The 26291-nt window shown below is 32.0% G+C and overlaps 3 protein-coding genes across 10 annotated transcripts; 2 read left to right on the forward strand and 1 right to left on the reverse strand.

Annotated features, from left to right (window-relative positions):
- The first annotated feature begins 581 nt into the window (after positions 1–581).
- LOC114194991 (uncharacterized) lies at positions 582–1642 on the forward strand. 2 transcript variants are annotated; one of them, XM_085667144.1, is made up of 4 exons: positions 582–927; positions 1028–1054; positions 1145–1207; positions 1295–1642. In XM_085667144.1, exons 1-4 carry the CDS (start codon positions 588–590, stop codon positions 1510–1512), a joined length of 648 nt encoding a protein of 215 aa, XP_085523270.1. In that variant the 5' UTR covers positions 582–587; the 3' UTR covers positions 1513–1642. The 2 variants fall into 2 exon arrangements, with proteins under 2 accessions (XP_085523270.1, XP_027941194.2); XM_028085393.2 differs by having other exon boundaries at positions 1298–1642.
- A 3969-nt stretch (positions 1643–5611) lies between these two features.
- Positions 5612–11168, forward strand: LOC114176514 (Pentatricopeptide repeat (PPR) superfamily protein). 3 transcript variants are annotated; one of them, XM_028061590.2, is made up of 2 exons: positions 5612–5798; positions 8579–11168. In XM_028061590.2, the coding sequence occupies exon 2, from the start codon at positions 8634–8636 to the stop codon at positions 10986–10988; it is 2355 nt and encodes a 784-aa protein (XP_027917391.2). In that variant the 5' UTR covers positions 5612–5798; positions 8579–8633; the 3' UTR covers positions 10989–11168. The 3 variants fall into 3 exon arrangements, with proteins under 3 accessions (XP_027917391.2, XP_027917383.2, XP_027917396.2); XM_028061582.2 differs by lacking the exon at positions 5612–5798 and adding an exon at positions 7280–8045; XM_028061595.2 differs by lacking the exon at positions 5612–5798 and having other exon boundaries at positions 8579–8746; positions 8835–11168.
- Positions 11169–12869: 1701 nt separating this feature from the next.
- Positions 12870–17524, reverse strand: LOC114177402 (type I inositol polyphosphate 5-phosphatase 4-like). Of its 5 annotated transcripts, none has more exons than XM_028062747.2 (13): positions 16936–17524; positions 16764–16851; positions 16342–16410; positions 16048–16135; positions 15832–15936; positions 15122–15746; positions 14847–15040; positions 14641–14749; positions 14391–14539; positions 13973–14240; positions 13483–13688; positions 13275–13392; positions 12870–13166 (listed from the first exon to the last, which is right to left on the reverse strand). In XM_028062747.2, exons 1-10 carry the CDS (start codon positions 16963–16965, stop codon positions 14045–14047), a joined length of 1653 nt encoding a protein of 550 aa, XP_027918548.1. In that variant the 5' UTR covers positions 16966–17524; the 3' UTR covers positions 12870–13166; positions 13275–13392; positions 13483–13688; positions 13973–14044. The 5 variants fall into 5 exon arrangements, with proteins under 5 accessions (XP_027918548.1, XP_027918532.1, XP_027918556.1 ...); XM_028062731.2 differs by having other exon boundaries at positions 13973–14267; positions 16936–17523; XM_028062755.2 differs by having other exon boundaries at positions 13973–14267; positions 16097–16135; positions 16936–17522.
- Between the last annotated feature and the right edge of the window lie 8767 nt (positions 17525–26291).

Genomic DNA, 26291 nt, shown 5'->3' on the forward strand with positions numbered 1-26291 from the left:
ATATATTAAAAATATGGACATGTACTGCTTTGTGAGCATGTACACTGCAGTGGTTCGTGACACATATGGAAGAATTGTGGAAACATTTATATTTCATATATTTTGAAAAAGAAAATCATGTAATATATTAAAAAAGAATTTCTGGTTTGTGAGCATATGTATACTGCAATGGTTCGTGAATGATAATCTAAGAAAAATATTTTTTAACTACTAAATTTTGAAAACTTTTTTTTATAATTATAAATGCTATTTTTTGAATAGTTTTCATTTTTTCATTTTTTACTTTTAATATTTTAAAATCATTTACACCTCATCTTCTAAAGAAGTTTGTCAAAATTTTATAATATAAATATATTCTGCATGTTCTAATGCAAAATTCGTAAAATCCAATTTCCGTGAAGCTTTGCAAATTCTTCTTGCCAACCACACCAAATTGCAAGCCTGTAACAACAAGTGGCGCAATCGACTGCAATATTAAATGTTAGTCAAGTTAGTTGAACTCCTTTATCAATATTCTCACATCTACCAATCCTCCATTGTAGTATATAAAATCATTCATCAAACACAATCTCCTTCATCAAAGATTCATGCTCTTATCCCTCATGGCTTTTCAAATCGGAGTGATTCTGACAGCCCTCGCAGTGAGTTTAGTAAATTCGGTTACTGGACAAGTTAGCACTTCTTGCACAACCTCTATGATGAACAGTTTCACACCATGCGCCAACGTCATCACCGGAAGCACTAATAACAATGGCTTAAAGCCACCAAGTACGTGTTGTGATTCACTGAGGTCTTTCATGAACACCAACTCCAACTGTGCTTGTTTTCTGCTCTCTGCCAATGCTCCATTTCTCCAACTACCCCTCACCCTTGCCCTCTCATTTTCACAAGCATGCAACATCAATGCTCTTCCTTTGCAGTGCAAAGGTTTGCATCTGTTACACTCACACACTTTAACTTTCCCATTTTCATTTCTCATAATCAAATTAGATTTCTAATTGTGTTTTCTTCGGATACATCATCGCAGCTTCTGGTTCTCCTTTACCAGCTCCAGGTATTTTGCATTTACCAATACTCCAGATTATCAAAATTTTACCTTCCTCGGTCAATAAAAAAACAGCTAATGTATATTATTTTTTGTTAGGTCCTGCAGTTCTTGGATCGAATGGCCCAGCGCTATCACCAGGTGCGAGCAATGAGTCTAAAGGTTCGTGGAAATTGGCCTTAACAGAAGAACTATAATGTTAAAAGTAACGAAAATTGGTTTATACACTAATTTATAAGAGATGTTTAGCAGATTCAAAAATGGTCGAAGAAGAGAAATATGAGAAAGTGCAATTGGCAGCAGCAGCAGCATCATCTCCGGCGGAAGCAGAAGCACCCAGTAGAAGTAGAATTCCACAGATCAGACCAGTGTTGACTCCACTTCCTTCGCCATCTCGTTCATCTTTTCTCTCATCACCACCTTCCACTTTTCTCGTAGGAATCGTGCTTCTGTGCCTCTATTCCTAATTTTTACTGTGCAATGCATAACACCAAAACCCTAATCTAATCACTCTGCACAACCTGCTTTCTCCATGTTTCTGCTTACTCATACAAATAATAATGTTCTAATAAATAATAGTAGAACGTCATGGTTTCATTTCATGCATGCTTTAAATTTTTGGATACGTTAAGCGACACATCAATTTCCAATTTCTTGATCGTTTCGTTGTGTGTGTTTATGAGTCTGATAAGTACTATGTGACTCATCATCAATCTTAGCCAAATTAACCTGTTGTAATAAGTTTGATATGAACAAGATTCGGTATAGAGATAAGATGGTTCAGGTGGTGTTTCGAAAGAATTAAAAAAAATGAAATAAGTGCTGTTTGATTTTTCATTTGGATTAGCTAATTTAATTTGAAACAAATAAGTATATATATACATATAAAAAATAAAACTTGATGTTTTAAGAAATTATATTTGAAGAAGGAATTTGTTTAGTAAGTACTGTTTATAACACCAAACAAAATTTTCAATTAATATAAAATTTAAAATCATTAATGTTGAACAAAACAAAAAATGCAGCCATTGTAAACGCTTCCACAAATGTTAATGATTAATTAACAACTTATGAGACAAATAAATGCAAAATTTGTATTAATGATTTTTTTCTCTACATGAATTTCAAAAAACGAGAGTAAAAAACCCATACGATTTCTCGTCTAGTATGACAAAGACAAGAGCTCCAAAGGTGTTGAATTTTTTTAATTTTTGAAGTGTTCTAAAGATAAGTGGAAAGCAAAACAAAGACATGTGTGTTTACAATTCTATATATTTTCAGTTTTTTCTTACAAATATTAGATTAAAATTTATGATGGACCAAAGAGATGCACAAATTTCATATTTCATTACAATCGTGCCTAAGGATGACTCTAAAATTGAAATGAAACATATAAGACAATTCTTATTTTAACTAAGATTCCATGAATTCACAAAACTAAAGAGGTTTTAAACAACTATAGAACAAAAGTTGATTAATATTGTGTTAACAGTGAATGATTGTTTAAATGAGTTTTTTTTTTTAATTGTAAGTTTTACAATCTAAATTTAAACATTTCATATAAAACGATCTTTTATATAAATTTAAACACTTTTTATTTTACCTGTGTAAGTTTAAAAAGGGTCTTTCTTCTTACATCTCCAAACATTTCTTCTGCACCTCCAATTTTTTTTTAAATTTCCAAAATACCTTTTGATCATTTAAAGAAACTCACGGACATCACACCCCAAAAATACTTCTGGATGTCGACTTCCGGAAGTCAAAATATATAACTTCCGGAAATCAAAATATATTTTTAATTTTAATTTTACATATTTACGTAAATAATATATATTCTTTTTTATATTTGATATGTAATTTATAATTTTAATAAAAATAATATGAAATAGGCAATATAAATTACAATTTTATGTGAAAGAGAAAAGAAACACTTATAGAAATGATTAGTTTTAAAATTCAAAAATATTAATTTTTAAAATATAATCAAGGACAAAGTAGAAACGAATAATGTTCATACTTTCAGAAATCCCCGATATTATTATAGATAAACATAATTTATTAATAAAATTGAGTATTTACACAATCCTAAAATTTTATTGTAATTTCTATGAAGTTTACATAATTCTGAGTCTCTTACTTTCAATATAATAATCAAAATGCTCATTTTTTTTTTTGTATTTGACATTTTCTAATATCTCAAAATTTTATGAATCAAATCATGCTCTGTTTTCCTTTACATTTTCGAAAATTCAAAGAAATACCATAAGGAAGGACCACCAACTTTACACTTATTCATTCTTTCATGTTCCCCTTTTATCTATCCAAGATGAATTCTCTGGTATTAAGCTAAATTTTGTTTTCTTCCTGAATTTATAATTGTTACATACTACAACTTGATCATTGTTTATCGCAAAAAAGTTTGTGAAGATAATTCTCTTATATTTGTTTGATATCTTGCATGAACCAACTTTTTCGTTGTTAATACATTTTACTTTATCCACTTGTTTTCCTTTCACTATTTCTGGAAAACAAAGGCATGGTCTTCTCTACTCTTTTGTCCTTTGGTGAAATTCTTCAAAACATCTTGATCTTGTCTCATCATTCACAATTGTTTTCTTTTGTCTTATTTCTAAAATTGTGTCACATGTTCAACTATTGGTATTATTGCAACATGCATAATTGAGAAAAAAAAATATATAAGTAATTCAATTACATTTGGATGGCAATGCTCTTACAAGTTACACATTTGATAATCGATTATCGTAAAAAATGTATATACTTTTTCATGGGTCAGATTTTTTTTTTTCTTAGACTGAATTTGATAATCTATTTTTCTTATTGTCAGCGAAATAAAGTTTTATTCATTAAATTATTTTTCAAATGCAGGGGATGATATATATATATCGCTACATTAAAAATACAGGGGTACTTTTATCTATTAACTTTAAGAATGATGATGAATTAATTCACTTATTGATTGCAATTTATTTTGCTGTGTTCGCTGTAAAGCAATTTATTTTGCCAACGTCTAATTCTTATTTAATGAAAAATTAGATGTCACCATATGAATCTTTTATCATCAACTCATAATTCATGTTATTTTTTTTTTTCCAATTTATATGAATTTTCTCAATTTGCTTTGTTAGATTAATGATTTTAAAGAAATGTGTTCCAACGACTATGGTAAAAGGAAGACTAAAAGGGTTTGAAGTAAATATTAGAAAGAAACTTTGTTTTATAATAATATAGAAACAATTTTACCTACTTCCCATTGGGTTTCAAAATATTACAGTCAAAGTCTCTAAGGTGATTTTTATGACTTAAGTCATAATATTCGGTATTTATAATTTTATTTTCTTGGCTTATCACATATTACAAAAACTTTTTCTTTTGTCCATTACCCCCTTAAAAGTGTGATCTTTGCACGTTCTCTCTTACTTTTTAAATTTGAGCTATGCAACTCCTATTTTCAAGATAAATAAATAACCTTTATTTTTAAATAATTGTTTTTAATTTTTTCTTCCCTTTTAAGTTTGAATCATAGTTCATATTTTTAATATAAAATTACTCCAAATATCCTCTATTATATTGGTTGATTAATACCTTAAACTATCCCAAATTAATGTAAAAAATTTATATGCATCGACACTATTTTTAAAAAATACACAAATCTAACTTCAAACCCTTTTTTGTAATTGAAATTAGAGTATAACGAAAATTACGTTGGTAGCTATGGAAAAAATACGTATTACCTAATTGAATCAATACTCTCTAATTTTTCGAGATACTTTATAATGTCTTATCAACATCAAAGACAACTCCGAATTAGATAGCACCAAGCCTAGAAACAATGGGTGCTCACTATACACGCAACATACAAATATTTTTTAATATCACATCATTAATAAACGAAGAATTTAAAAAAAAAATGGTCATATTTTATTCAATGTTATTTTATAAGTTAAGTAAACCGATATTTGGAAACAAAAAAGAGAATAAACGGGTGGATTACCTGGTCCATACGAAATCAAGAGTCAATATCCAAATCAACGTAGCCAGTTACGGAATTGAATGGGCCACTGTAATCTAAAATAAAACCTCTCATGTGAAAAAGAAGAACACATCGTTGTTGTTGAGTTGAGTCTTTATATTTTTTGTTGTCCACGCGCGATTCACATGTCTACCAAACGTGAATACGAATATAGAACAATTCTGATGATAGTTTGAAGCACGGAAATAAAAACAAAAGAGAGTTGAAAAAAAATTAATAAATAATAAATAAATAAATAACTAGAGATTCCAGAAGTTGTGGGGAAGAAAAATGAAAAGGAATTTAGAATATGCGGAGAGTTATTCGTTGGTTTGCTGCAGCAGCACCATAACGAATGAGAGTGGTGAATTGGAGCACGCAAAGGGAAACATAAATTAATTGAAATTAAATTATGGTATGGTATATTATTAATTATTAATTAATTAATTAGATTCATAAAATGTAAAATCACAAGGATAAATTAATACTGAAAAATAAAAAGATATATTGTAAGTATTATCTAGTTTGCATATTTGAAAAACAAAACCTAGGGAAGGGGAAGTAACGCAAACCGAAACGCACAACATTCACATTCACATTGTTAACTCTTAATTCAGCGAGCCGTTTCCTAAGCTTCCTTTCTCTCCATCGCGCTCTCTCTCTTTCTCTCTCTCCTCGCAATCTCTCCAATTACCTTTCTTCTTCGCTTCTCTTCGCTGCCAGGTAAATCACCTTCCTCTGTCCCTTCTCTTGTCTTTTTTTTTTTTTTTAATTTTTAATTAATTGAGTGAGGGATGATACTTAATTTGCGTTGATTTTGGCTGTGTTTGGAGTTGATCCAATACCCATTGCTCTGTTAATTTCGAATTTCGACTCTATTTTGCTTTACCACTTGTCGCAATTATCGTACTTGCTTGTTCCTGTTTTTGTTATTACACTGTTTTTTTTTTCGAGTGGTGAGAAATGTTAGGGCTGGAATCCCTATTTGAATTATGTGTTGTGTGTACGCTAAGTGGTTCGTCAATCCGTGTCCAGCGCCGAGTTTCGTTGTTGGTTTTTCCCATTTGACTTTGTTCATTGCTGTATTCTTGGTAGAACTGAGTTTGGTCTCTTTTTTGCTGCTTCCAATTTAAGACATTTTTCGAAACTTTCAGTTTCGTTTTGTTTTGGGTTATGCACTGAAACTGAATTAGAGGTTTTTTTCGGTCAATTTCATTTTTGAATGTATTTCTTCTTGATACTGATAGGAAAGCATTGCATTGTACTCATATTAGATCATATTTCCCTTTTTGGCTCTCCCTGGGCGGTTTTTGTTGTAGATTCTATATTGACTAGTGATATGTCCAAAATAATATATACAAGTGAGGGGTAATTTGTTCACAAGAAATTTGTAAGAGTTTTTCTTCACATGTTTGCTATAGAGCGTATAATGTCCAGTGATTCAGTGAAATTGATTTGTCCTTTTACATGTAGATATTATTTTACCTTCTTTTTTTTTTCTTCGGAGCATCTGCATCCTGAGGTTTATTTTATCGGGTCGTTCATGGTTTTCTTAAATGACAGAAACATTTTGCTCTATTTCGTGCCGGATAAGAAGGGCATATAACTGACTTGTTCTTTTTTGTTTTTCCATTATTGGGGTTGGACATTTACTAATGGAAGTTTAATATTAAATTACTCTTCCTTGACCCTTCAGAATATATATTACTGTATTTAGGTATCATGAAACTTAGATGTGGCAAGCTAATGCAGCTTAGAGGGGGTCTTTGTGACTTTCAATAACAGGTCCAAGCATAGAATGCATAATGTAAAAGTCGGTATTTGGGAATGATCTGAGAATTAGTTCCTGCTGGTTAATTAATCATTATAGCATCTGTTGTACCCTTCTATTTCCATATTAAAAAAATTAAAAAAATCATATTAAAATAACATATATAAATAATATATAAATAATGAAATTTAAAATTTTAAAAAACGAATATATATATATATATATATTTGTATATATATTTTCTTTTTTCTTTTATTTACTTTAAATTTTTATTATTTAAAATGAATTTAAATATTAAATAAAATTAAATGAAGCAGAATAAATTTTGTATTCTTTTGTTTTTTTTATTTAAAGTTTAATATTATTTTAATTTTACTTATTTTTATATTTATATTTATTTTTCAGTATATTAAATAAAAATAAAATTATATATATAGATATTAATGTTGTTTAAAAAAATATATATTAAGAAATATGAAAACATAAAAAATAAATAAAATAATAAACTAAAAAAATCATTAGAAGTTAAAAAATATAAATTTTAAAAAGAATTGAAAATATTCAGAATAAAACTTGTTTTTCACTTACGGAAATCAACTTCCGGAAGTCGACTTCCGGAAATATTTTTTGACTTCCAGAAGTTGACTTCCGGTGATGATTTTTGACTTTCGGAATTCGACTTTCAGTGATACATTTTGATTTCCGGAAGTCGACTTCTGGTTATGTATTTTGACTTTCGAAAATCGACTTTCGTGATATATTTTGACTTTAGGAAGTTATATATTTTGACTTCCGGAAGTCGACATAATTTTGAGGATGTGGTGTCTACGGGTTTTCTTAAATGGTCAAAGGGTTTTTTGAGAATTTAAAGAAAGTTCGGAGGTGTAGAAGAAATTTTGGAGGTGAAGGAAGAAAGACCCGTTTAAAAACCCCCATTGGCTCATAAAACTAAAACCCAAAGCAATTGGCCCATAAAACTAAAACCCAAAGCAAGGGCATTGATTAACTGATTCAGGGCTTAGCCTCTCTCCACGGTGGCTGATCGAAGTCGGGTACGGTGGTTTCATGGTTGGTGTGTGTGTTGATGGGCAGAGCAGAGCTGAGCAGTGGACAAACCAAGTGGTTGCTGTTCGCTGCCTTGTCTGGCTGTTTATCAAATGAAATGAAATCATGGGCATCAACCACTTACTCATATCCTGGTGAGACCTTAATTCTTACATTTTCCCCACTTACTAGCGACCCACTTGGTTTATGAGATTATATTCACTTCTTTAATGGTTTATAGTGATGAAAGTACCAACTTTCAAACTTTTATCGGGTTTCTGCCGTTGTTCATGTCTGTCGACTCTTTTCTTTCTTTGTAATAATTGTCTGTAGTTTGTGAAAAGTGCTTAAGGAATGATGCCAAAGCAAGTTTTAATTTTTGTGTCACAAGTTAGATGTAATTAAAATAAGTAAAGTTTAATTTTAACCTGCATAATTATATCGGTTTTCTGGAGATGTTTTATGTACTTACAAATGTAATAATTCTGAATTTTCAATTTTATTTTTGGCTGTTACCATAATGCACTTCTAAACCTGCTTTTATTTTTGTTTTACCAGACTCCTCTTGTTGAAACTAAGTTTCAACACTGCTCATTCCACGTTTTGAGTATAACTCTGATTTGTTTATACTATTTTAGTGTAACATTTGTTATGCATTTTGTTTACCAAGGACACTATGATTGTGCAGGTTTTTATTGATTTCATTCTTAAATTCATCTTCCCAAAATTGCTTATAGTTAAAGATGCTTGGAGTGAGAAAGCTCAAAACGGGGCCTGATATCCCTTTGGTTTTAAGTGTCATGGTTGCTAAATGCAATTATAGAACAGCCCAAGTTTCCAGTGACAAAAGTGTCAGGTATATTGTTAAGTCGGCTGTCTCTTGTTTAGCTAAATCAAGTTCACCAGCATTTCTACTGGGATCAGAGAATAATTTTGCTCTTCAGGGACTATATTTCTCTAGTGTGGCTGAAAGAATCCTGGTCCATGCTCAAGACCCTGCCAAAGTTAGTTTGGAGATACAAAATGCTATCGATTTGAATCAATTAGATTATTCGTGGAAATTATTGGAGCAGCATATGCACATGGAGGGGTTTCCCAGAAAATCAGTCATCAGTAAGCTTGTAACAAGCTATGTGGACAGCCTTGATACGAAATTGCTAGGTAAGGCTTATGAGTTGGTAGAACGTGCTATTGAGAAAGGTAAACAAGATTTGTTGGAAAAGGATGTGCTTATCTACCTCAGCTTTGGCCTTGCAAAAGCCAGACTACCAGTTCCAGCATCAACCATTTTAAGAAAGATGATAGATATGGAGCATTTTCCCCCAGCCACTGCTTGGTCTGCAGTTTTAGCGCACATGTCACAAACAGCAGAAGGAAGTTATCTTGCTGCTGAGTTGATTCTTGAAATAGGTTATTTGTTCCAGAACAATAGAGTAGATCCGCGTAAAAAGAGCAATGCACCTTTGATAGCCATGAAGCCAGACAGTGCTGCTTTTAGCATTGCTTTGGCAGGGTGCCTCCTATTTGAGTCATCTAGGAAGGCAGAACAGCTTCTTGATATGATGCCTCGAATTGGTGTCAAAGCAGATGCACACTTACTGATAATAATGGCACGTGTATACGAGAGAAATGGGAGAAGGGAAGAGCTCAAAAAGCTGCAAAGGCACGTAGAGGAAGCTCCAAATCTAACTGATTTACAGTTTCGACATTTCTATAATTGTTTATTGACATGCCATTTGAAATTTGGGGATCTAGATTCTGCATCAAACATGGTTTTGGAAATGCTTAGGAAAGCAAAGGAAGCAAGAAATTCTCTTGCAGCTGCCAAATTTATGATGAATGCACATGGAATTGATCATAACCGTTCTCCTGGACTGGCTTCTGTGCATAGTTTGAACAACAGTAAAGATTTAGATAGTTTACAAAATAACAGGTCAAATTCAAGTGCTGTATTATCTTATGAGGAGTTCTCTAAAGATAGGAACTTCTCAAAGCTTGAGGCAGAGTCCAAAGCTATACTTGGTTCTTTATTATCAAAGTTGCAGATGCGGGTGGACTTGATCACAACCAAGCATGGTATATTGCAACCAACTGAAACAATTTATGTAAAATTAGTTAAAGCTATGCTAGAAGCTGGCAAGACCAAAGATTTAGCTGTGTTTCTTCTCAAGGCAGAAAGAGAAGATTCTCCATTTTCCAATGACAATTCAGCTTTGGTTCATGTTATTAACGCCTGCATCTCACTTGGATGGCTGGACCAAGCACATGATCTCCTGGATGAAATGCGTCTAGCCGGAGTTAGAACTGGTTCATCTGTATACTCCTCTCTTTTGAAAGCATATTGCAGAGCGAATAGGGTGGCAGATGTCACATCGCTTCTGAGAGATGCTAGGATAGCTGGTATCCAGTTTGACTCAAGCTCTTATGAGGCGATGATCCAATCCAGAGTGCTTCAGCAAGACACCCAGGGAGCACTTCAACTATTTAAAGAGAGGAAAGAGGCTAGAATTCCAAGAGTTACTCAACAAAATTCTGGCATGATGGCTAAAGATGGAACGGGGACTGAAGAAGCTGGGCTAATGACCAAGCTGTTACAGGAAATCAAGGAAGGGCAGAGAGTGGACTGTGGAGTGCATGACTGGAATAATGTAATCCACTTCTTTTGCAAGAAGAAACTGATGCAAGATGCAGAAAAGGCTCTAAAGAAGATGAGAAGCTTAGGCCACTTGCCAAATGCTCAAACTTTTCATTCTATGGTCACAGGGTATGCTGCCACTGGAGGAAAATATCAAGAGGTGACAGAGCTGTGGGGTGAGATGAAAGGTCTTGCTTCTTCCGTCTCCATGACGTTTGATCAGGAACTTCTTGATTCTGTGTTGTATACATTTGTAAGGGGTGGATTTTTCGTTCGAGCCAATGAAGTTGTGATCATGATGGAAAAAGGAAACATGTTTATTGACAAATACAAGTACCGAATGCTATTCTTGAAATACCATAAATCACTTTACAAAGGGAAGGCTCCGAAATTTCAGACAGAATCCCAACTAAGCAAAAGGGAAGCAGCCCTGTCTTTTAAAAGGTGGATAGGCTTGACTTGATGACAGTTTCAACCAAATCAAGGCACTAGCTTTTGAAAGTTTCAAAATTCAAACCATCAACTTCATAAGTCAAGGCTGTTTAATTTTGTTCTATCTCCTCTCATGTTTACAGGGTTAACACTAATGTACTACCAATGTGAATAAACCAATATCTTTTTTATGTAGAAAATTTAAGTTATACATCTTCAGTTCCGTTATTTTAAGGCGACAAATAGAAGATGGTGTGGCACATACGTTCATGCATACATAGTTCATGGCCATAAAATATGTTGATGTATTTTATCAATTGGGACAAACACATGCTCGGCTGAGAACATTGTTATTTGTGAATTCTGATTTCTGACACAAGCAATGAAATGAAATGGACTTGCGTGATTGTAATTTGTAGTACATGCAGGGCTCAGCTAGCTATACATCATAAACCGGATAATACATTAATAACAGTAGCAGGATGGGAAAAACAAGAGGTTTTTCCTGCCCTGCACACGGGCAAGCATCAAGAAATGGGCCATAGGAAGACAATTACTGAACAGACTGAACAACAATCTTACGCCAACAATGATATCACTTGCTGAAACATGCCACTGACAATTTTTACAACAAAATTGTAGAAAGACTAATACCATTTTAACATCAATTTTCTTCAATAACTTCTTACAATTTATGTTTTTCTCCATTTATATCAGTAACATGTATCCTATCTCATGTTTTTTATTATTTTCATATATTTTTTCTTATTGTAAAAAGTATTGAGAGGAGTATCTAATTAGAAAAAAAGAACTATACACCCACACGTGTGTGTTCATGTTATAAATTACCGGGAAGTTCACTCATTATAAAAAAAAATGAGATATGGTCGTGCTTGAAATACAGTGAATCATACACTTATTTATGCAATAAACTCATCTCAATTTAGTTCAAAATTTATTAAGGCGAGGCAATACCTACTATTAGAAAAAGGAAAAAAGTAGGGAGCCAAAACACTTTTTCTTTATCTTTTTTAAGTTGTTTCTTATTCAAGTTGTTGCCTCTTTAAACTGCAGTCATTAGGATGCTTTTGATGTGCTGATTTGCGAACAAAGACAAACTAGCATTTGACAGTGACGTAATCAAAACTTGATTAATATTAGCTGCAAAACAAAGTCTAATAATTGGGCAGTTACCAAGAATAACGAACTTAACGTGCTTAGGAACAGTTGCTTTATATTCTTTTTTACTTCCATTGAATTGATTTAAGTGCCAAAAAACCTCCTGATGAGGTTAACGTGCTAGACCAATTTTTTTGTAACTAGTTAGAATGCAAGTATAATAATATATAAAAATGTCAGGGATTTATAAAAAGCAAAACACATGTGTTGTCTAAAGAGACCCTTTTTCGATAAGAGAAAAATGCAGAAACAACTGAAATGCGTGAAGGCACTAACTTTGAATGCATTAACTTAAAACATGGGTATATGGATTGAACATCAGATTCATTGGTGGTTTTGTCCTACAAAACACTTGTTTACTTGAGCATTTATTGAGAAGGTTAGTGGAAGTTGCATTCATGATGGTGGTCCACATTTTAGATTTTGACAACTTAGACGTGAGTCATTATTGGGGTCAGAAAATTTCTTCTGTGAAAGGATCAATTAGTCAAGAAAAAGTACACTTTGCTACGTACACCCTTTTCTCTTACATAGCTAAAATAATTTTGTCATTCTTTAACGGATTAGCTTTTCTGATATTTATCACCAAAAAATTCTAAACCAGACGATCCATGAAGGACCGCAGGCTTTTGTTTTTGGTGTTACAAATTATTTAGACAACATCATTCTTGTTAACATTATGCGAATTGAACTTATTCCTTTAAGAATAAACATTGACCGAAATGAACAAATGTTGCTCAAAGAAACATGCCTAAATCAGAATGAAACAAAAGGAAAAAGAAGTTTAGCGTTGGGTACAAATAATGAGTTACTGGTAAAAGCCAATAAAGCAGTGAAAGTAGTATAGTTCCTTTTTCCTTTTCGTTGCAACTTGTTGAGAAAAACAAAAACGTAATTTTAGTCGTTAGCTTCAATGATTATCGTTAAAGCTTTCTATAAGGATACAGTAGGATGGTACAAATATTCCCATGGCTTATCACAGTTGTGTTAAAGAATAATAAGTCAAACCCCTAGTTAGAATCTTCAAACCCTGCAGTAATAACAAAGACAAGAAAATTTGTGAGGAAGTAAAACTACTACTTCATACTAAGTTATATTCATTAAACTAATTCTTCGAAATACTATTTAAGAGACTGACCTCTCTTTCACGAGAAATGAGAACATGCGGTTTATTTTGCCCCACATAGCCATTATTCTGCCAATATGGTTGTGAGCCGCAAATATATATAGTTGGTGCATAGCCACAAACTCTGCAGCTGCAACAATGATGTATGAAGAAGGTTAGAAGTTAATAGAAAGAAAAAATGTAGAGAAACTAAGAAAAGGAAAGAGGGGCAAAGGACAACCTTGTTTGGGGGTGAGGGTAAATGTCTCGATCATGATTTTGGCTGGCAAACTCCTCACAGTATTGCTCACCTAAAAGTGTAGGGGCCCCAAGTCAAGGATAGGATAAGGCTTGCATGACATCTCAACTAGAAACTTTATTAGGAAGAACGACATGGTCAAATCCATTACTATCAAGAAATCTCTGAAATATTTCTACCATCAACTTCTGCACACTCAAATTAATAAGCAAGAACTGACAATATAAGTACACATTCCTTGAAATGGATCTTGTGGTTACAAATGTCTATTTGTTTGGTGAAATTAGGTGTGGCTATATACCTAAACTGTATGATCATTTCACAATTAACTAACTAATTTTCATCACAAAGACGATTTAGAAGAAGTACAGGTACTGAGCATATTGGACCTTGACCTTCATTAATGTTTGAAATTGAAGGAAATGTAATCAACGGAAATATTTATTGGAATTTTCTTGTTGAGGTAACTTACCTTGCGTGGTAGACCTTCAGTTCTCTCATAATAGTCAAGTTGATCATGTGGAATAAGGATTATTGGCATTCATCAAAAGTAGTGCAGATCAGTGTAGCCATAACCATGTGAATGTGGAAACAACTCTTCTACATCAATCCTGGAACTGGAGCTTTTCTTTATTTGGTTGCAGCTAATAGACTCAACGTCTGCCAAGAATATGCTATAAACTGGCCTGTGATCAGAAAATCTTGACTCCCCACGAACATATGATAATTGGTGAAGGCCCCTTCCATACCACAAGATACGATCACACCTTCATGAATATAGATTTGGTTTGTATGCATAAATAATGATACAATTTCACAATAATGATCCAGGACATTTCATTAGGGAATAGCATTGATTCACACAAGTTATTTGCAAGAAAGAAGAGTACCATGCTGGAGTTCTTCTCTTTTGTTTTGAGCGCCTGTCATCGCCTGCATATCGGTCTGAATTGTTTGAATACTTATAAGTTGGAGGGAAATATATTTTCCCTTCGTTCCATCCTTCAAAGATTCTACCTTGCCTCTGCTCTATACACAGCTGAAACAAAAAAATATCAAACGATCAGAAACATATCTAATATGGGAAAGGAGCAAAGATGAATCATAAATTACTTGTTAAGAAACAAAATAGTAACATGCCTGGTCATTCTCTAACAAAGTCTTCCAATCATGCATCTCAACAAGAGCTTTTGCTGCACGGTAAGAAAGTGCTATCCGGTAGTTTAAATCCCCCAGCCAAATTATTCGACTACACCAGTTACACCAAAAGTTTAGTTTTATTTAAATTTACAATCTCCAAGTATGAAATGCATTGTATAGATCATGAGTGGAGATGAGGGGCTTACTCATGTTCCAGAATTGTCTGAGGAGAATTCTCATCACCCATGTCGTGGACTGGGGGAAACCTTGTCTTTCTGAGAATCTCCATTACATCCGAGTTTCTCCTTAACTCATCACCATCCTTTTGTCCAGAAGTCAAATGACTACAAATGAAGCAAAAGCTTGTTTGGTGCAATGACATACTAATTGATATTGATCCCTGGAAAATCCAAGACAATGAAATTGTTTCCTTCCCTAGTCCATTATAAACTCTGCTATTGAAATAGATTGTCAAATGTACCTTGTTTCCGAGATATCCCATCAACCCTCGGCCAACACAAGACACTTTCATGTTGTGAACATCATCTCTTATATCACTTTTCACCCAAACAGTTAGAAATACCCCAACCATTTGCTTGCTAGCGACCAAGCAGTATCTTGAGTGGCCTGTGCCTGTCTGTCTATCACTGTCCTCTGCAGAGAAACAACCACCATACGACATTGGTGAATATTGTGCTGTAATTGGAGAGTCACCAGCGCCATTTTCTTCATCTGAGGAACCCCATCGATAATTGGGGTCATAGTCACTCGCTCGGTGACCAAATATCACTCTATCACAGACACTGAAACGGCGATCAAAGCATGCTTGTTGCATTAACATATCATTGTCCATTCTCAAACTACGACTCAGGGATTGGAAGGATCTTCGTTGAAAGAAAGAGGTTGTCTTCTGCCTCACTGATCCCTCAAAATCAGCATCTAGCTCTACAATAGGATCAGGGAGGGGTGAAGGTGTGTGGCATCCTCCACTTGTTCCAGGAAGGTTGTTCAAGGTCCTCCTAATAAGGGCTAGCCATTTTCTTGCAGGACCATTGTCTTCTGTTCCCAAAACATTACCAGCATTAAGAGGTACAATTTCTTGAAACCTGAGCCATGAAAATTCAAAATATTTCAGTATGTGAAATTTTGCGTAAGTAAAGGAGATGGAACATTATACAGACAGTAATTTACCCAAGAACATAGATATCAGCTGGTGGAGAGGTGTGAAGCCAATCTTCAAGACTCAAATAACTTGGAGGTGACTTCCCTGCTACATTCCAAGTGGCAGCAAAGATTCTGTATTCGAAAGGGGCGAAAAGAAGCTCAATAGGATAAAAATTATTAAATTTCATGGCGATAGTAACAACCAGGGTAATCAAGTTCTATACGCAGTTGCATGAATCATACCTATAGTTATACACATCTGTAACCTGAGCTTTATCAAGGTCATTCTTACCTCTTCGCGATCTGTCTGAGTACCATCTGCTTGATCTCTCTACATATCAAATAATGACATTAAACATCTGCAATTAGTAGGACGCGAAAAACTAGAAAAGAGAAAAAAAAAAGAGCAAAAAGAAATAAATTTACAAATGAAGGCTGAAAAATGTGGTCTGAATAAGTATCTTTTTATCCATATCTAGTGGAGGGATTTGGAATGATGTGGTCCTAAGAGAAAAGAAGGTGAAGAAGGTATTGAACCTGATTTGCTTTTCCTGATGGTGCATGCCTCCCTCTCTGAGTAGTTGCTACTACACTCTTCATCAACACCTGAAAAAGGAAAACCGTAAAGTTAACAAAGCTGTGCTCTTTTCAGTCATTTTAGCACCTACTCAATCAAACAAGGCAAAATAAAGCAGAATTATTTTTTATAGCAAAAGGGTGAATTAGAAACCATGGAAGCAGGAAAACAACAAAGGGCAGATCTTGTGCTGCAAGTAGCATGCGCATACCCATGGAAACAGACAATAAAAAAATATTTTAAAAATAACTGTTTAAAAACACAGACAAATCAGTAGGACTAGTAGCAGAAATGATGCCCTTTTTGGTTTTAAAACAAAATATTTGCATCACGAGAGCCCTAGAATGTGGATTACATCAAAGTGGGAAAATTGATGAATCACCTTGGGAGAGAACATCATCTGCCTGAAAATCCTCTGCTTTGCTCTTGATATTGAACCACTTCTTGACCAATGTTTTTGGCCAAGAAAGCTTGAACAAGAAAAACAGGGTAAGCAATGCCAATCCCAGAAATCAAATGCAAATGAATTTGAAGAGAGCTTGCATTTCTCAAACCTTGCTCTTCTTCGAGTTCTCATCTCTCATTGTTGGGGCAAAACTCACAACTTCATGTAGCTTTCTCTATTCAGAAACAAAGCCACTGAATTACTGTCACACAATCTATTCCTTCTTTCAATCAACACTCCTCCTTTCTGAGGTTACGCTTACACACCAAAATGGAGATTGTGAAAGTCAGAACACAAGTTTATACACCAGGACAGGACAACCTTAATTTCTGTTGACTTTCACCTTCTGGTATATGTATGTATCTCTATTCAAACAGAGAGAAAAAGGGAGGGGAAAACGTCTTGTGGTGATGATAGCAATGTGATGAAGTTAAAGAAGGTGAAGACTGAAGAAATGATTAAGTGCAGCACCAGTTGTGAAGTTTAAGGTTTTGAGGGGAGAGAGGAAGAAGAAGACAATGTAGAAGACATGAAGAAAGAGAGAGTTTTGGAGAAACCTCGTTGAGGTACAGAGAGGAAAGCAACAAAAACAATTGAAAGAGAGTGAAGGAAGGCAAGTTGGAGTCTCTGTTGAGGACTTTCACTTACCGCAAAAACAAGGCTTACCTCACCCACCCAACCTCACACATTCAACAAAACATAACCTGCAACTACGTTTGCTTATATATTGGTAATGCTCACATTCCTTCATCGATGTTCTCAAATGATTCAATACTTAAATTCTGTTTACAATTATATCTTTTGTAAAGATTTTTAAGAAGAAAAAATATATAATTGAAATTAGTGTTTTTACAAGTTAAAATTATATATAAATGTTTTAAATATTTATTTTTGTCTTGTTCATCTCATAGTGAAAAATAGTGTATATAAGAGTTATTTAGTTAAGGATTGAATAATGTATAAGAAATCCATTGAGTGGTGTTGTAATAACCTTTAATGAACATCCAATTAAATGTCATTAATTACTCTATTATATATATTTTTAAAATGTAAGCATGTGTAACTTAGTGATTGGTCATTTAATAATTTTTCGTATTCCAACCTTGATTTGAGCTTAATTACTCTATTATGTAATGGACTTCATAAAAAGGAGATTAATTAAGGATATAATTTAAAAACTTTATATACTTGGTGATTACAGAAGAAGACAATCAGCATTTAAAGATGTCATTAGGCTTAGACATTTAAATGTCTTTTTAAATGGTATTTACTAACATTTCTATATAAGAAAATTAAAACAAATATTTTGTTGGAATTTACATTAAAAGTTACTAGAAATCCCACTCAGCATTTTCCATATCTAAGGAATTAGGAAGTGTAACATGTGAATTTCATGAACATGAGTGGACAAGTTAAGAGATTAGATTAGAAATGAAGAGTGTATAGTAGTTTGAAATATACATGACTGGTAGTTGTGGCAGGGACAGTAAAGTTAGGTTTGATCTTAATGTAAGAAGTTGGTGATGTAGGAGAAAGCAGTTAAAGAGGAGAAAAGATAAAGAGGCATGTGTGGAGGATCGTTTTCCTCTTCTTCTTCCTTCTTTAACTTCTCTCCATGTTTTCACATTGTCTTCAATATACACGACAAAAATCATTTCTATTTTTCCCTTTTCCACCCAATTTATTTCTTATTATTTGGTTGGTAAAATTCCATGGAGGCTTTGAATCTACCTTGTTTGAGACAAAGTATTGTAAACATAGTGTGTGTGGTGGCATAGTCCGAGAGAATGTTTCGTGTTTTACGGAAAAGTGTAGAACTACTTGTGTTTCCAATGCCACACCATTTGTAATTTCATGAGTTTTGTTATCTCTTGGTGTGTGTTGGGTTTGGCAAATTCAAAGGACTCATTGGTTCTACAAGTTACATAACACTATGTCTCCTCAAAAACTTCATTCATTGCTTTTTGAAAGCAAATATTATTAAGCAAATGAAACTTTGGCTTTTGAGTACTCCTCATTTTGACGCATCCTTCATCATGCTAAAATGCATGTTTATATCTTCTTATTTATCATTGAATTATAATATTTACTTTAAAACATATATATCTAAAATGAAGTTTAGTAAGTTAATATTTTTACCCTATAAAACAGTATCTTGTTGGGCCATAGCGATTTAAGTCCCACCTCGTCGAAAAATGATGTTCCTACTTAACCCACGTGAAAATATGCGATTTCCTTGACCTAAGTGAAACCATGTATCTGCAAAATCATAGTTTATGAGTTCTCTGTTTTCAATGAGCTTTTTGCATTTTTAATAAGAACTAGGTGGGAGGTTTTTGATGTTAAAAACTTCAAATCAAGAATTTAAGATTCAGAGAACCCCAGGTGAATGTTTGGGTTGGAATTTGAAATGAACCCAACATAGTGACCCACTAGTTTGAGTGAAGGTTCTACTACCACCATATAAGCCTTACCCCCAATAGTGCATAGGTTGTCAAGACCAGTACATGTGGTTCTCCAAAATACCCTCTTTTCCTAACTATACGTGTCGTGTCCTTTCACCTTATCATATCATATGATTACACTTTCGGACAAAAAAAAATACACCCAACATTACTCTCTTCACCAATATTCTCTGTATTTCATCTCCTTTTAAACCCAAACACTTCATATCTATACACTCTTTCACTTCTTTCTTCTAAAAGAGCTAGCAAATGCTCTAGGAATAACCAAAACTAGACGCGTTTCCATTTGGTCAATCTTTACCTATAGCTTGCGTCTTATATATAAATAGGATTAAATGATCTTGATTCCTTAACTTTCACTCACTGAAAATTAAAATTAATTTATTTTTAAAACTTTGATTCAATTTATTCTATAAATTTTAGAAATATGTAGATTTGATCTTTTTAACAAAATTTTATTAAATTGATTTGATGTTTCAAACGCATTTTATGATAACATTTGAGTTGTTTATACCGTTTGACATACTTCCGCTTCAATATTAGTTAAGAAATGCTTTTGAAACACCAAATAAACTTAACAAAATCTGGTTAAAAGGACTAAATCCACACATTTCTTAAAATAGAAGACTAAATTGATTCAAAGTTTCAAAGAGAGACTAATTTCAATTTTCACTGTAAGTTAAGATACCAAAATCATATTTAACCCATATAAATATATACCTCCATTAGGCTATCTAGCCAAACATATTCGATCTTTCTATTAATTGGTAGTATTTTGTTAACGAAGGAGTTGAACTCATAATTTTTCGTATTTTTTCTTTCCATACTCACCAAATCATATAGTATATAACTTAGAAATTGAGTTGGGTAGAAAAAGCATATAACTTTTTCAATCATTGAGTATAACTTAGATTTGTTTCTCTTACTCTATACGAGGTTGTTTGTTGTAACAATGTTAAACGAAAATGGAATTTTTTTTCTTGGTGTAAATGATCTGAGGAATCATTGACGGAGCATTGAGTTAGAAGTCAAAAGTTTTGATTTGGGAAATGGGAGTTCTTAGGTATTTGATAATGTTGACTAAGAATGATGATGTATATAGGTGAATCCGACAGGTGAAAGGTCACGATTGCATATTTTTCTCCTTTTTTTTTCAATGTTCCCCTCATAATAGTGGCAATGATGCTTACAAGAAAGGGCAGTATCAAAATTAAATAAGAATGGGCCCAATTCATGGAATGCATAACTAAAGGGGATATCGTTTACCCTACAATTTGAATCTTCTAAATTGCCTAGGGAAAGGTTGCTACCTAGTAGATACTACATTGTCAAAAAGATTGGGGCTCCCTATTATTGGATTCAATAATGAAATACTAGTATATCTGTTATCATTCATTAGGGTTCTTCATTCCCTCCTTTTCTCATTTACACTTCACAACACCCATTTCATCATATTTCAATCTTCTTAGGAGTCTCCACCCCTCAACTCCATCCTCAATTCACTGCTTCTGATGTTTCTTTTTCTCAAAAATAGAGATGAGACCATTGTTGTTATTGGTAATTAAAGAAGATGTAATTGTTTTGTATTCTTTAGTATGTAAGAGTAGTATAATATATGTGTGTAAAAGAATGAGAATTTCCATCACACTATTTTTCGAGTGTAGATAATAAATTTTAATAACTTTCTATCAAAATTATATATTACAAAGTGTATTACTTTAACATTTTAGAATTATTAGTTAAGATCGGTTAGTAATTTCAGTCAATAATAAAGTATCTTTGTGATTGTTTTCAAATATTCATCCTATATGTTTGATCTAGTTTTATTTTAAAAATACTTACCCATCTATTATTTTTTAATGATTTCTCTAGAAAAAAAATTGAATATTTTTCGCACAAAAAATTAAATATGCTTTTAGTTTATTAATATTGATGAAAAATTATGATTCATCATTGTTTCAGATTTTAATACAGTTTAATCTCTAATATTTAAAAATTAATATATATAATTTTTTTAATCTAATTACATTAAATTTGTTTCACATGTTAAATATGTTTAAAATTATCTTTGAATTATTTATCTTATTTGACGCTGTCAAACTGAAAGATTGTAGATTATTTGACAAACTAAAATATATTAATATTGTTGGATTTCGATAATTATATTTATTTATTTTTTAAATTTAAAAATTAAAATATATCAAAATTTAAGATATAAAAAGATTTTAATTTCAAGTTTAAATTTAAGAACTAAAAATATATTTAATCCATAAAAAAATTATTAAAATGTGATAAATTGATTGATGCATTGTGTTGTGAAGAATGAGGTAAAAAAAAAATGGTTGATAGAGAAACGAGGCAGTCAAAGAATGATCTTTAATCGTACTTTAACTCAAGCAAGTTGGATCTAAGATAGGATGATACCCTTTCTATTTCTATTTCTTTTGCTTTTGCAGCTTTGAAAAATCTATTGTTATTATCGTACTTTCCTTTTCTCCTTCACTCTCTTAGCCATTTCATATGAAGGTGTCAAATTAGGTTTTTCATTATTTTATTTTTTTCCTTTTGTCCTTCACAATTTATTTTGCTGTCATTTTCTTAACAATCTGGCAAAGGAGAGATGTAACTGGTACTGTTGTACACTCGCACTTGCTGATATTGAAATAGATATTTATGTTAACATCAACGCTTTTACTTTCTCAACTATATTTTTATATATACATGTCCTTATAGTACAAAAATATTAATCACGATATGGACCATGGACCACTACAATACTTAATACTTTCACACTCCTAAACTTATTTTATTTATGAAAAAAATTATTTATTTACAAATACTATCCAACATAATTGGTAAGTATTCAGAATTTTGAACATATTGGCAGTAGTTTTTTTTTTCTATATTAAGTATCTGGTAAGAATTAAATAACATATGAGAGTGATGATCTCATACCATTTGGTTAAATTATATATTAGTTATGTTAATTAATCATAGGATTTTTGTTATTAAAGGTAAAATTCATTTTAACAGTCTTATATATAAAATAATAATTTTCAACTGTATGTATATTGATAAGAGAATGTCTAGAAACGGAATTAAAAATATTTTATTGATTAAAATTGATTAAGATTTCTCCAGCTATGAAGGTATTATTCCTCCCTCATAAATTTTCTTTTATAGGTAAATCAAAATTTGGACTTATTAATGCTCAATCATGGGAGGCATTAGTTGAACGGCCATTTATGTACAATTTTTGTTTTTTTTTTTTAAAATCTGAATTATTTATTTATTTGAATAATGGAAAGCAGGCTATACAGTTGTTCAATTCTAGTCATATTTCAAGGGACACTTTTTTTTTTTTGGCACTCACTCTGTGTCAATTTTAATTATTTATTTTTATTTAATTGTACTGAATACTCTGAAAGGGTATTGATATCATAATGAATCAAATGGTACAGTGCATTCAATTTGTATGAGAGCACATATTTAGATGAATCAATTAATGAAAGATTTAAATTGCATAAGTTGGATAACCAAAACTTGTTATTCAAAGTAATAAGATTTTTTTTTTCCTTAAACAGAATTTTGGGATTGAAATTTATGAAAAGAAAAGAATAAACACTGAAAGATTATCTAAACATTCTTTTATTTATTTATTTATTTTCATTTTGAATAATCGCATTTTTAATTTCAGGTGAAATGTGTTAAAATTTTCAAAAAACTATAAGCATAAGCATGTCTCCATCCAAACATAAATATTGTTTTTGTTGGTTTGAATACACATTATATTTCGAATTAATTAGTGTTTAAAAATAATAAGAAAAAACTTTTTAATGTAGTTTCTTTTTAATGCTTCTTTGTACGTAGAAATGAAAATGTACATCATTATAAGTACATTTCCTATATTGTCTATTTGCAGTTTTAGCAAATTTAATTTAAGGATTGAATGCGAAAAGAATTTTATTTTAACTTTTCAAAAGAAAAAGAAATAGTAAATTATATCTATGCTTCTTTAAAATTATATATCCCCTTCCCTTTTATTTACAAGAATATTTTCCTTCCTCATGTAACACGGTTAAATCCATCTTGATAAATATTTTTGTTAGTTTTTTTTTTTCTAGTGCAATAATTCTCTAACTCGATTAATGGTTCTTAATAGTTATTAGCAGTTTTGTGATTTGAAAAATGAAATAAAAAATTTAGATAAAATTCCAAATTATGAAAATAGATTCAAATATGTTTAGGATCTCTTAAAAATTTACTAATTCTGTGATTAGATTTTAATAAAAAAAAAGTCCTTAAAAACATAACACTGTTTCACACGTGCATCGAAAAATTAACCTAGCAAGCAGCTCTTAATTGCAATAAAAATTGCTTCCAAATAAAAGTTTCACAGCATATCCTCCTTTTTCACCAATAAATAGGATTCGTAGCAGGAACATAAAACACATTCTTATTAATATTTAAGTTTATTGATTTCTACACCGGCCACAATTTATGATGAATACTGTTCATCAGTTATTGTCTAATTACAACAGTAGTAATAATAACATTAGGAATAGCGAAAAGAAAAGTTGGCATTGAAAGCAGAAAGAGCATTGTGCAGAGTTAATGGAATAGCATATACCAGAATGGGCCCAGCATTATTCAAGTGATAAAGCAGAAGAATGCAGGGAAATCAGAAATGTATATTTTTTGAACCCTTCTCAACTTTGAGGTTAGTGCCTCAGCAACAAACTCTCTTCTTAAGGACCTTTGGTGAGGTTGCTGTTAAGAGTTACATAAATGACTTGCAGTTTGTGTGAAAAGCTTAAACAAACAATTAAGGCTGTGGTGTTGACTTCATAAGGCTGATATTGATGGTGATGTGAAGGTTTTTACCATAGGGTAGAAAAAAATTCAGAGACCCAAACAGTTATTGTTATTTATGGTTTGAGTGAGTTCAGACCATTTCCTCGTTTTCACAGAACCAGACAAAAGATATTTTGTCATGCTTTACTATATCATTTGCATCATCACTGTCTTTAATTCCTGCCAGACCAAACCCACGCATGCAACCCTTTCTTGCATGTTGGATCATCACATCGTCACTGCTACAATTTGGAAACTGTGTACACAACATGATGCTTAACTGTTCAAGAAAATTATAATGACACATTGCAAGAGATACACAAGGTTACACACCTAGTGGACCTAGGAAAAGGACATGGTGTGTGCATGAGACTGAAACTTGTGTCTGATTTGGAAACTGAGCTTCTAGGTAAAAATGTTTCACTTGCTTAAGATTACTATAAAGAAGTCTTCTTTTATTTGTTTATTTTTTTTCTTTTTTTGGATCTTTGCTTTATCCTGCCATTCTACAGACAAAAGAATGCTCAATCATCGCATGCACAACAGTGCTCTCAGGTCTCATGCTTATAGTTATCCATGATGTTCTTCACTGTTTATATATTTAACTTGTTCAACATTTTTCCCTTTTTGCTTTTCTCAGTGGGTACCATTTTAGTCCCAATTTGTGTTTTCAGTATCTCTCTGTGCATTATCCATATACATCATATAACAATTCCGTAACACCTCAAATTATTATTAGATGGTCTTAGTCCACCACTTATTTATCGTTTCAAAAGTTGTTTGTACCATATAACAACCATCTTAGTAATTTCTGCAATTGAAGGCTCACAATTTGAATGTAATAAACATGTCATGCATTTTCATATATCATGTGTCATTTATCTTTCTCTCTAAGCATCTGTGTACAAAACCAGTTTCATTGGTCATCACTGTTTATGGTCCAGCGCAGCATGGTTAACTTGGAAGTTAAGTTTCTTGGGTGGCATATTGAATGTTTTAAATAGGCCACCGAGGAATTAGATGAGTGGGTTATGATTTTGGTGGAGAGTTTATACTTGATAATGCTTCAATGGAGGGTGATGAAATGGTTGCTAAATAGTAGTTGTCTATATTCATCAGTGTTAATATGCAGTTATTTCATATATATAGTTGTATGTTGTACTGCAACTCATCTGCATATATTCATTCATGCATTTTTTATTTACTTTTTTATTTTAAACCTTTTGCACCACAAATGCGCACACAACAACAACAATAAATTACATTGATGACGACAGTATTTCTCTTTCACTTCAATGTTATAAGGAACATAATGCTCTGAAAAAAAATTCGAACAACTTCCCTCTTTGGTCCTCTTTCTCATACCACAAGATGAGGAGTGTTGAATTAAGTAGAAATAATAATAATAAGGTAAATTTATGTTTTAGGTTATTTTTTATTTATATTATTTTATATTTAATTTTATCTCTATATTTTTAAAATATTTAATTTATCTTCTAATTTTGAAAAAATAATAATAAAAACGTTCAATCTTGTCATTTGTTCTGATTGACCCTAACTAGATTAATGAAATCAGACATAAGGGGATTATTAATATTAAAAAAAAAAACAGAGTACCAAATGGACATTTTAGAAAATGGAGAGTAAATTGAATAATCATGGACAAAATAACTAATATATTTGTGTACTCTTTAAATTAGTATTTTTTGTTGTTGTTATCATAAATTGTTTTAGATAAAATTTAAAACAATAAATATTTTTAGAGTTCACTAGTTCAGAAGGGGTCATATTTTTAAGAACGGTGGTAGTTGACACTCCAATTTTTCTCTTACTATCATTTAACATTTTAAAATACTATTATTATATTATAATTTTTTATATATATTTATTTTTATAACATTAATAGAATATTTTATTATTAAATATCGTTCACTAAATGTATTCTCAATCAAATTGGTTCAATACCATTGTGCAATTGTAATCTGACTTAAACATTTTAACCAAAATCATGCCAAACAACAAATTAAGTGATTAACAGATAAAACAACAAATTAAGTGATTAACAGATAAAAGTAAATTCAAAGTAATCTAAATAGCAGAAAACCATAAGTAGATCAGTTAGATGAAAAAATAATACATAAAAATT

Source organism: Vigna unguiculata, chromosome 1 (assembly GCF_037176805.1).
Source record: "Vigna unguiculata cultivar grain cowpea cultivar isolate G323 ecotype 2 chromosome 1, ASM3717680v1, whole genome shotgun sequence".
Lineage (NCBI taxonomy): Eukaryota > Viridiplantae > Streptophyta > Magnoliopsida > Fabales > Fabaceae > Vigna > Vigna unguiculata.